This window comes from Megachile rotundata, chromosome 14 (genome assembly GCF_050947335.1).
Source record: "Megachile rotundata isolate GNS110a chromosome 14, iyMegRotu1, whole genome shotgun sequence".
NCBI classification, from domain to species: Eukaryota; Metazoa; Arthropoda; class Insecta; order Hymenoptera; family Megachilidae; genus Megachile; species Megachile rotundata.
In genome coordinates, this window is record NC_134996.1 from 13,509,110 (window position 1) to 13,520,733 (window position 11,624).

At 38.8% G+C, this 11,624-nt stretch overlaps 1 protein-coding gene across 5 annotated transcripts in view; it reads left to right on the plus strand.

Moving 5' to 3' along the window:
* krz (beta-arrestin protein kurtz) overlaps positions 1–11,624 on the plus strand; it is a 37,628-nt gene extending 26,004 nt beyond the window's left edge. For 2 of the 5 annotated variants that reach the window (XM_012295051.2, XM_076539727.1), the window contains exons 5-8: positions 2,743–2,886; positions 5,714–5,800; positions 6,057–6,197; positions 6,601–11,624. In XM_012295051.2, the coding sequence (XP_012150441.1) occupies positions 2,743–2,886; positions 5,714–5,800; positions 6,057–6,197; positions 6,601–6,676 (448 nt within the window). In that variant the 3' untranslated portion in view covers positions 6,677–11,624. Of the gene's footprint in view, positions 1–507; positions 646–2,742; positions 2,887–5,713; positions 5,801–6,056; positions 6,198–6,600 lie in introns of all 5 variants that reach the window. The other 3 variants (XM_076539730.1, XM_076539728.1, XM_076539729.1) reach the window with 3 other exon arrangements.

The window sequence follows — 11,624 nt, forward strand, 5'->3', positions numbered from 1 at the left end:
GACGAGCGTTACGGGTTTTGTATTTTCATGAATTTTACATGTTTTTGGAATCGAGGGAAAGCTCTTTTCATTTACGATTATTTTAATTTTTCAAGTTTCTAAATTTGTGATTTTCTAAATTTCTGGATTCTGAAGTCCTTTGTGAATCGAAGATCTCGCTCCAGTTTGCTGAATTAAGTTCTCAAACCCCCAAATCTCTTAATTTCCTTTCCAAGTCAAATTTAAATTTTCAAGTTTTACGTGAACGTACAAGAACCCAACATTCGCTCGATTTTCTCCCCGACTCGCCGAAAAGAAGCTCGAGAATTGAGAAGGTCCCATCCCAGTACCAAACTCGAAGTAGAATAGTTAAAACGCGAAAAAAATAAATCACAAGAAGAAAGGAGACGCACTACATGAGACTGTCCCGATTAGTATTAACGCTAGGTGTACAATGATATGAACGCGATACATGCCGAATGGAATTGTGACATGACGAAACGGAAAATAAGATGATTGCACTGGCAGTATAGGGGTAGCGCCAGGATTCACCCTGAGCAAGGTCTTTTCTCTAAGGCCGACGCTTGCTGACAACAAAGACAAGCGAGGTCTTGCTCTAGACGGTCAGCTTAAACACGAGGACACCAATCTAGCATCTAGCACAATGTGAGTGCTCAAACCATTGGACGCGTGCTACTTTCTTTCCATCTTTTTTTTTCTTTCCTTTACATCAAGTTCGATAATGAAGATTGCGAACGGGCCAAATAATACGTGGATTGTTCTTCATATCTGTGTGGACATTTGGGGTGGAGGGTGTAATTCGATGCTCATTGATTTTCCTCATTGTGAATTTCCTCTTCGACTGATGGACTGTTTGAAAAGGATGCACGATGTAATATCATAAATTTAGATGAAAATTTTCACTGAATGGCTGTGTTAAGTCAATGCAGACGTGTACCAAAATTTGATGCTGGCAGAAATGACTTTTATTTTTAATGAATTACTTGAACTGATATATTAGTAATGTATATGTTTGATGTGATAGTTTGGAATACTGTTCCAATAAAAAGATGGAATGCAAAAGTATGATCGAATAAAACGATCGCCATTATTCCGGGCAAACAATGCACCCTCCAGAATCTCGCCATTTTTCCCCGATTTCAAGATTATCGAGGTTTCACGAGAAACGAAGGCAGTCGATATATCGAGGCCCGTTTGCAGTCTTCGAGAACGCGTTGTTGAAAACGGAGTACGATATTGTATGGGAACATCGTTCCAAAGTGGAATGCCAGTATTTTCCTTGATGGCCTTTTTTTGCTGGGGACTTTTATGGATATGGAATTTCATCGGTGGTGGTCTACTTTCCTGTACACAGGTCACGTCCCTCTCTCTCTAACTCCTACCACCCTCTTCACTTTCTGTTATCTCCACTTTTTTGTCATTTCACAATTGATACATGCTGATCGATCAAACGACATCTGTCCTTCCATTTTTCTCTTAACGTAGCCTGTATCGCAGTGTGACGCACAAGCTAATGTTTCATGTACATGCACTAGTCTATTCAAGTTATACGATTCACTACTTTTTTCATACGGAGATACTCTCGTTATATTGCCACGCATTGCTATGTTGGAGCTATTGAGTTGCCTTCATTTACAGCGCTTTCGCGTTGAAATTGCAGCGCGTTGACTCACAGTGCTTTGAATTACCATGTTAGTATCTCGACGCATTGGAACGTGTCAAAATAGAGACACGTTAATATTTTGGCGCGTTGAAACAGTGCGTTGATTCGCAACACGATACAGCGGTGCCACGCGTTGATTCGTCACGCATTAATATTTCAGTGCGTTAATTCGCTGCGGGTTGATATAGCCATGCGTTGACACCCGTCACATCTCCACGCATCGCTCCCTGTGAATACACCACCTATCCACGGCAATATAACGAGAGTGCATCGAAAACATCACATCTCTTGGGCAGACTATGTCACATGTACATGTACATTTACAGTAGAGCTGTCAATTTACAAAACGCCATCTGGCCCAGGTACTTTGGGTATCTGGTTCAGAATCATATGATAGCTTATCGTTTCTAATTTTTCTCGTGATCGACTATTTGTCGATCCACGAAACGTTTGGCTTCTTCGAGAAGGGATGATACTATCACGCGGATGTTACGCATCACCGGGAAGTCAGCAGAGCTATTTTCGCGATATTTCGAGCACATTGATCCGCGGTTTCGTTTCGTTTTATTTCGTTCTCTGGTTGGAGGGAAACCGTGCGGTGTACAGCGTCGAACCGTGCTTGTCGTTTTATTTGGAAATAATATTTGCTCGATTCCACGATTGCTATCGAGTGATTCTCTTTGGCGGAAATAAACGATGAATTTTTGTTTTCTGTTTTTTCTGCAAAATACGTTGCTTTTTTGACCGTCGAACAGTAACGTGGTGACACCGGATGTATTTCGTTCGAACATATATCTTTTCATATTTAGTTCGTCAAATTATTCTGCATACAAAAGTTCGCGGTTCCTCACGAAATGAAGGTACCTTCTCACGAGGTACGTTTGTCATGAGGCACAAAAATAATAAATTTTATGTAAACTGATTGTACTGTGGACTCAGGAATCGTTATAGCGAAATTACTTTTTGAATTTTACGACCAAAGTATTGTATCGTTGTCGATCAATCGAGCCCGACAGTGTCCGGATGTATTAAAGTCCCCGACCACGTTTACCCTCACACTTTTGCTACGTGTTTATCAGGGAAGGGTGCCCGGTGGGGCCAGGTTTCACGCTGAGCAAAGTGTTCTCTCTGACACCGCTTCTCGCCAACAACAGATATAAATGGGGTCTTGCCCTCGATGGCCAGATCAGAGACGGGGACACCAATCTGGCGTCCAGCACCCTGTAAGAATATCGCCGCTTCTCTCATGGAATTCAATACACAATTCTGGATATGTTAAGCCCAAAACAATTCTTTAAAAAAACCAGAACGTGGTCCGAGAAAATCCAGACAGTCGGGTCAAATTAGGATCCATCGAATTAACCTTTTCAAACTTGCTAAATTAAATAAGCAGAAACAGCACATCCGAATTCGTCAATATTATATTTAAGACTGTTCAGGTTAAATTGATGATAAGTTTCTTTAACGCGTTCCAGCCTGTGATAACAGGTGCAGAGGCTGTCATTCTGAAATGTGAAATATTGATCGAAAGCGTTACAGCTACCACGTTCTGCTCGTTTTTCTCTGTTTTGAGCTTAACATACATATTTATTGAAACGTCGTTCCGAAGTTTGGGTGCAGTTGCAATTTACAATGTTTGTATTATTTATATATTTTTTACCTTTCTGGATTCTGTGCGTTCGTTTTTATCAATTTTCGAATCACAAATTGTGTGATACATCTGTTATAGAACACCGAAAATGTATTCCAATTTTACAACAATTAATTGGTATATTAAAGTCACTTTGGCAAGTTCAATTTTGGGATTGTAGTTGTCTCAGTGTGTATCTGAAAGTACCTCACTGAAACTTTCACAATAATGTTGAAATTCATCAAATAAAAATTGTACCAAAAAATGCAGAATCTCAATAATTATTTTTGCGATTTCGATAAAAGAAAACATTATAATAATTTTGTATACCTGTGCGTAAGGTAATTAATCGCGATACGAGCAATAAAATTGCGCCCAAACTTTCAATCAACCACGTGTACGTGCCTCTGTATCTCTCTCTCTTTCTTCTTTCTTTCTCTGTTTATACACGAGCATCAAACGGCTGATCACGCGTGCAATCACGACTTCTCTCTGTTTGCGAAGCTGCGCGTGTACGAAAATTGCGGTCACGTGCGTCAGAGAACCTGTAGCTTTGCGAAACAAGGCCTGTTTCGATGTTATCGATCGATCGTCGAGCTGTCAGGGGCCGTTTCAGCTGTCTACTATATCCCTCCTCTAACATCCGATCAATGCTGACGTTTCGATGTTTCCTTGTTTGTTCGAAGAATAATGTACACATACAGGAAGCAATATTTTATCCGATTGGAGCTGCGTCAACTTAGGCTTTTATCTTACTTGCAATTGGAGATGTTCAATCGACTCTTCATTCATTTCGTTAATTCGGAATATTTCATCTTGATAAGGGAAGTACTTAAATTTGGATTTTATGTATTTCAAGACAATTAATGTATTAAAGAAATTATCAAAATTAAGTTCCCATAATTTGTACAATTTTGCTTCTAAAGTGTCCTTCTACATAAAAAAAATTCTGTAACTATTTCCTCTTCCCAAATAAAATAACATTTCAGCGTTTCGATATTTTCTTCTCGTGCAGCTCCCGTTCTGAACGTAAACCGTGTTCATCATTTATAAACCAACGTTTCGTTGCAGTTTCATTGATGTCAGAGAAGGCATTGATAGTGATTAACGTTTGTGAACGTTGGCAGACCACGAGGTTCCATGTGTTTCAATATCCTGAAACCGATAGCTGTTTTCGTCTTTTGGAACGAATCTCGACTATTCTTTTGGATAACCGAAGTACACGCACGATTATTGATCTTACGCAACGAGACTTCTAGCAGGATTTTCTCGTACGATACCGCCGAACGCGGTTCTACGATTATTTTGAATGGTTTTGCTCGATCGAAAATAGCGTTACTCTGGCTCGTTTTCATCGCCTCTTCCGTTTGCACGGTTATATTCAGAACGCGTTTTCTTTCGTTTTCTGGATTTCACCGTCTTGCAACTTCGCACTCTTCTATTTTAGAAGATGTAAATTTTGTCCTATTTTGGAAGATGTAATTTTCTATTGAAGATTTCTGTTAAAGAAAATAATACGTAATGTAAAAATGTGTGTTCCTTGTTATTGTAATAATTCCCAATGTAGAACATTCCGAAGTGAAATTTTTAATATAAACAGAACCGTAAAATGAAATTGTAATTTAAAAGATCCAACGTTCCATGAAATAACGCGTAATTATGCGAACATGAGCGAGAAGTCGTGAAAACGCCAACGATGCGTGCTCTTCCGGTGGCTCTGTACTTCCGACGATTTTCTCTTCAAAAAATATGGCTGACTGGCGATGGTAGCGGACTGGCACGTTTTTTATTTTCCTTAGATTCACGAAACGGAACTTAGGTATCATCACGTTAGCTGCTTCGTAGAACACTAGTGCGAATTTCTTTTACACTGCGAAACAGTGGTCGTTCTAGAAGATAATTCGATTTTTTCCCGCGTTAGAGAATCTCTGCTTCGTCGACACTGCTGCGAATCCTCGACACCCCGATTGAGAAGCGTTTACATCCAGAGGATTGTCAAATATTTTTCTTTATGCGAAAATCGAGTACAAGCTCTTTCGTTTCGATATAAACTCGATCCGTTTATTTGACACTCCCCTATCACCTGCATTCCTCGCTTTCATACGGATTCCAAACGCGTAAGCAACGATGCTTAAATCAATACCCTACTCCTCCGCTTCTTGAATGGTTGTCGCTTTGCACTTGTTGCTTCCGAATTGCACGATCCTATGTTTTTTTATTTACGGAGCATCGTGCTGTTTTGCCTGTCTGTCTGCGTTTGACAAGCTTTTGGTGTTCATTGAATGTTTACCGCTCGTGCAAAGGACTTCCCGGTGAAACCGCGTATGTGTGTGTGTGTTGTTCTAACGGTGCATGCACGGCTTGGTAATTAGAAGATAAGAAGAGAACCGGAAATCGATGGTGATTATGTTGTTTCGCAGCGTGGTGGATCCCTCGCAACGTGAGAACCTGGGAATTATCGTTCAGTACAAGGTGAAAGTGAAACTTTGCCTCGGTGCTCTCGGAGGGTAAGTCAATCCTTTGTATCTATTTGGAGAAATATCATAGAAACCCTCAAATAATTCGAGAAGTCATTTCACTAAAATCCACGTAATAATTATTCAGTAAAAAAATAATTTCAGTACTAGTTTTTATAGGTCACTGTAAAAACTAATTTCGAACGAAATTTCCACCGGGTTACCTATTTTATTTCTCCAAACTCGCAGTGACAAAGTCGGGAAGTTCGAGGAAACGAATTTAAAATTTCATTGTGTACCGACACAGAGAACTGGCGGCGGAGCTGCCATTCACCCTGATGCACCCGAAACCGGAAGAAGAGGAGCCAGCACCACCCACTGCACCACCGACGCAGAAAGCGGAGAACGATGAAATAGCGCTCAACACGAACCTCATTCAATTGGACACGTACGTGGTCAATATTTCAGTATCCCCTGCATCTCGTACTATTTTCACCAGGCGAAAACAGTTCGATCTATTCGCTTCCCCGAAATCGATTGTTCATTCGCTTGCGTCAATGATTCTTTCATTCGATCTGTTTCGTTGGATTTAAACACTCGCAGTACGAGTACATATGTAGATAGATGATTCTTGGAAATTGATAATTGGATACGACGCAACGTAATTGGAGAATTCATGGGTCAATTGTTTGGAGCAATATTACTGCTTGCACATTTCTGTGACAAGCTTCCTGTTTAATAGAAGCAAAAAATATTTTGTCCCGAAATATCTAATTGGATTAATTAATCTATCTACGTGAAATTTCACGTTGATTACGGAAATGAGTCTTCACAGTGAATGTTTGTTGCAGGGAGGTCGACGGCGACGACGACATAATCTTCGAGGACTTTGCCCGCCTAAGGCTGAAGGGCGAAACGGATGCCTGACCACGTTGTTCGAACATCGTCAACCTGTACGACACAGCGAAACGTCCGATATACGAGAACGTCGTCGCGTCATCGACGAAAAACGCGAGCCAGTTGATTCTGTAACCAGTTTCGACGAAGATGGACCTTTTTTTGTGGAAAAAAAAAGAAAACGCGAACCACCAAGTGTCGCGTTCGGAAACGACTCGAGCCACAATGAGAGAAGTCTGCGAGTTATCGACCGACGATCATCGGAACGATGTTTCTCTTCCTCGAGATGTATTTGCTGTCCGATTTGAAAGGGGACACCTCTGGAATGGTACTAACTTGCTGCACAGAGAATCAAGGATGCACTCTAAGAAGATTGCGGGAGAACGGATCGTCAAGGGATCGCGAATAACGTTTATGGGAATGATGAAGAAACTTACGAGACATCAATGGATGAATAAATACCTAAATGATCTTTCGCCGATGTATTTATCGATCGCTTTGATCGACGACGGATACTTTTTTTTTTATCGGAGACCGAGGTCTCTTTATCAAGACTATACTAACAGATTTTTAATACAGATTTGTTTTCTGTAAGCTTAGTCACATGGCCAGTATGCAATGCAGTCAGTATGTTTCGCGTTGATTCGCGCTAAATTCTGTTTGCCGGAAATATGTTTCGAGTGCACGTGGGGAGAAATTTGCGTCCGTTTTTATCGCACACCGTTGTTTATTCGATTTTACCCTTTTGACTCACTATTTTACGCTTTGGCTAATAAAAGTTTCATCGCAAAGCGCTTTGATCTTCATATTTGCAGCATTTCATCGTGGTTGATGTTGGTAAAAGGGGTGCATTTTCAATTCTCTAAACTTCAAAATAGTAATATATGGTACAGTGTACCGATACTGAGTCAGAAGGGTATTTTAATGATTTTAAAAATAATTGGTCTAGATTGCTGTTTGTGCAAAATTATATTTACGAAAACTATCAAAGGGAGACGTCAAAAGTTCCCTTCCTTTACAAAAGAATTTTTTGATAAGTGAAGCGTATATATAAATGTTGAATTTCTAACATGGCAATGCCTACGTCAGAGACTTGGATGTGAAATTAAAACTTGTATAAGGAGTTAGAAAACACGGTGTGTTACAAGATTAAACGATTTACCGTTGTATAAGGATGTTTGTTTTCTGTGTAATCGAACGGGATTTCCTTAAGAAGCATCGCAACAAATTCAACGAATCCTAACCCTTGTGTTAATAACCAAGATGTTCACAGTTGTTCTAAGTATTTTAAATCTAATGAAACACGGACATTAAAATGTCTAAAGTTAAAATCTAGAGCGATTTGAAAGTTTTAAATTCTCTTTAATATTAATATTGAAATGGATATCTGAGTACCTGGGTATTGATGCAAGGGTCAAAATGTTACAAGTATACAAATATATAGATTTAAATATAGATATGTATACACGTATGTGGAAAATTTTACTCACTTAACCCTTTCGTTATGACGTTTCTATGCAAGTGACAAAATAATTATTTATTGAACGATTCATCGAGTTTTATTTGGCACAAGTTTTTTCTTTCGAATTGTTCTCTGGAAAGTTTCAAATATTTTACATCCGACGATTATATAGACTATAGTCCATTATAGCGAAAGGGTTATCGAATTAACTCTAGAAAGACAAAACCATTCATTCTTCTTTTTATTTAATTCCTTTACTGAACCTCTTCTTCATTACTTCGAATAATAATTAAAAATTATTAATTTTCCTAAACGAAGAAGGCAATGTAGTTTTAATATTTTTTAATTAATGGTCTTGAGCTCCCTCTTAGTCTTTCTAGGGTTAAAGGGTTTCAAACGAACATTAGAATTTCAAGGTTTTAGCTTTTACACGTTTTATATCGAGATCGAGAAGGTATTTGGATTTTTTGCGAATCGAACGAACAATCTAATCGTACGATTTTCTATTCCTTTTTTTACGCGTCACGTTTTTTACCGAACGAAATATATGTATAGTGCCATCCTGACCACACCCCGTCGAGGATTCTTGTTCCATTTTTCTGTTTCGAAAAAAAATAAATCGTGGACGAAGATTCAATTTTATTATCGTTCATCAGACGTATCGAAGACTGTTTTTCGCGAAATCGTACCACCAATTCCTGCGATAAGCATCGATCTCGAAATCACGAGTTTATCGTTGGGTCCTTTTGGCGATTTTTCATTTCAACGTTCATCGTTGATTCTCTTACAATGAGACGAATTAAAGAACGAACTTGTCGAAGAATTCCAAACGCGATCGAGAGAATGGAATCATTCCAGGTGCACGTGGTTAATCTGTATTCCTGCGGGAGCTAACGTGGAATAACAAGTATTCTTTGAGTGGCAGGATCAGAGTACAGTGTTTTTGAATCCAAAACATTCGATGAATTGTACTTGCTGGATTACGTTTTTTATTGTTACATCGAGAAATAAAGAGTTCACATTATGGACATTAATTAATACTTCACATAATTATTTTCTTCAAACTTTATTTCATTAAAATTGGTCAGCCATTTTGTATCAAATGAAAGCTCTGTACATTTCTGTCTTTAAGCTTTAAATTGATGTAGGTGCTACTTTGAAATACTTTCTTCAAATAGCCTAGTTTGTCGAGTATAAAGTTCCATTCATTAATATTTTTAATTTTCAAAAAATAATTTGGTTTACTTCGAGTATTGGATTTAAAAACATTGTTCGAAGTCTGCAACTTAGGAAGCACATTCAGTGTGTGTGTATGTGTGCGTGTGTGTTACGTTAGCACGATTCGAACATTAAGGCGTCCGCTGTCAATTAATCTAATTTACTCTGTTCGACGTCGACGGTGTTCACGAGGGCGCCGTGACGACAGCGAGCGCGTTAATTCTAATGCAACCTCTGCGTGTCGACGAGTGTAATTTGCGTGCAAAATAAAAAGATAACAAATAAAGTTAGCGTTCAAATTCGATGTCTCAAATGGCTCAAAACTGAAGAGATCAAACCTGCTTATAGCCGTTTTACGTCGTCCAATCTGTACGAAAAAATTCTGTTCCCGTAACACGAAGTCAATTCGAAAAGGTTGAAACGGCAGGTTTATAAGATCACTGACTCACAATTTTAATATTATATATAATTTAGTCAACTAAACGATGGTAGTTCATTGAACTTGCACATCCCTCAACGGCCATATAACGAGAGTACATCAACAGCAATTAAAAAAGTATTTTATCGAATTGTATACGATATTAAAATGGCGTGTCGCTTGTTAATTCTTCAAGTTTGAGCCACAAACACTTTGGCCAGGGCAACGTCGATCGTGCCCGGCCTTTTGTAATCGTGCACACGTGTATGTATATAGGAGGCAAGGAGAAATAGTATTTTTTATCGATTTAGCATTTACAGAGTGTATTTAGGAGAGACTACGATTATACCAAAGCCAGCAATCTCTCTCTATCTCTCTCTCTGTTCAGTGTTTCGCTTCTCGACGAACCGAGGAACACTGTTTACCTCTAGACAAATTGTTCGGCGAAGCAATTATCGAGCCCGTATTAAGTAATTGTAAATGTCGAGTTAATGTTTCAGCTATCTAAGAGTAATTGAATGTATCGATCATAAGTTTGGGGTCACTGTTCCAAATTATCCTCGTTCATAATTTTATGAAGACAAACTTTATCATCGGCGAATGTTGAATGGAACATTTTATTAAGTATTGATACTCGCATCAATAACTTGAATTATTTACGCACAAAGGTCAGTGTTCAGCATGAAAGTTTCGAGTAATGGTTTGCATTCTCGACCCCAAACTTGTGCGCACAACCCTAGAAAAATGACGAAGGAACGCAGGCTTGTACAATACGCGCGAGAGTATATTTTGTATCGGAGCGCGCGGGTGCGCGCCAGTATTTTTTGTATCATATTGAGAATCAGACATCACTGTATTAAACGAGTAGGTACAAGAACAAGGGATGGAAAGGATCGTTGCAGTACAGAAATAATGGCAATGCAACGCGTTGCTTCCACAGTCAATAAACAAGAAAACGGGTAATAACTACCCGACCTGTGTTAGATATCGCTAAGATAACATCATTAACCCTTTGCGATTATTTTCCACGTAATCATAGAATTTTATGGCGGAATTTTACGTTGGATTTGAGAGCCTTGTAAAATATTTGTCGTGACTGGATTAAGTGTTGAAACGGTCAAAGTAAAACTGTGACCACAAAGGGTTAAACGGAGGAGCTATCACTGGGTGATAAGGCAAAGGTACTTGCGGTAAACCTTTAGATCACACAGGGAATAGTTAGCGATTAAGTAAAAGAACATGTCCAGGTCTTAGCAGCTAATAGATTACGCTAATTGCTAAGCGTTCGATCTCGTGTACACTCAATGTTGACTTTCTTTGGTTAAGTTGGAGGAATATTTATCCAAGTTAATTAATTCCAACTTAAATAATTCCGTAAACTTCTCCAATTTCTAAATCCCGAAATTCTCAATTATCCAAATCCCAGAATCCCCGAATTCTCAACTATTCAAATGTCCAATTTCGCGAATTTATGTAGAAATCCCCGAGTGCCCAAATCCCTAAATTCCCAAACACCTAAATAATCGTAAACATGCAGTAAAACCTCCCTCCGTTAACCAAAGGAGCCTACGTTATATCCGATTACGAGTGTACGGTTTGTAACGAAAGAGGAAATTAGAACACAGTTGACGGTATTGTTGCGTGTAAATTGCGTTTTCGGTGGTTTAATTTATTCATCGTAGGAAAACGTTTCGTTTCGTGAGAGAATGGGTTACGCGAGTTTAAAGGAGGCATAATTGGTGGAGCGTGTATAAAAAGAGAAGAGAAATGGAAGAGGAGAGTAAATAGCGAGATACGTAATATATTATAATGTACATGTAAAAATTGTGTATTCTCATATAATAATAGCTGTAATAATTTAATAAATCTTGTATATCGGA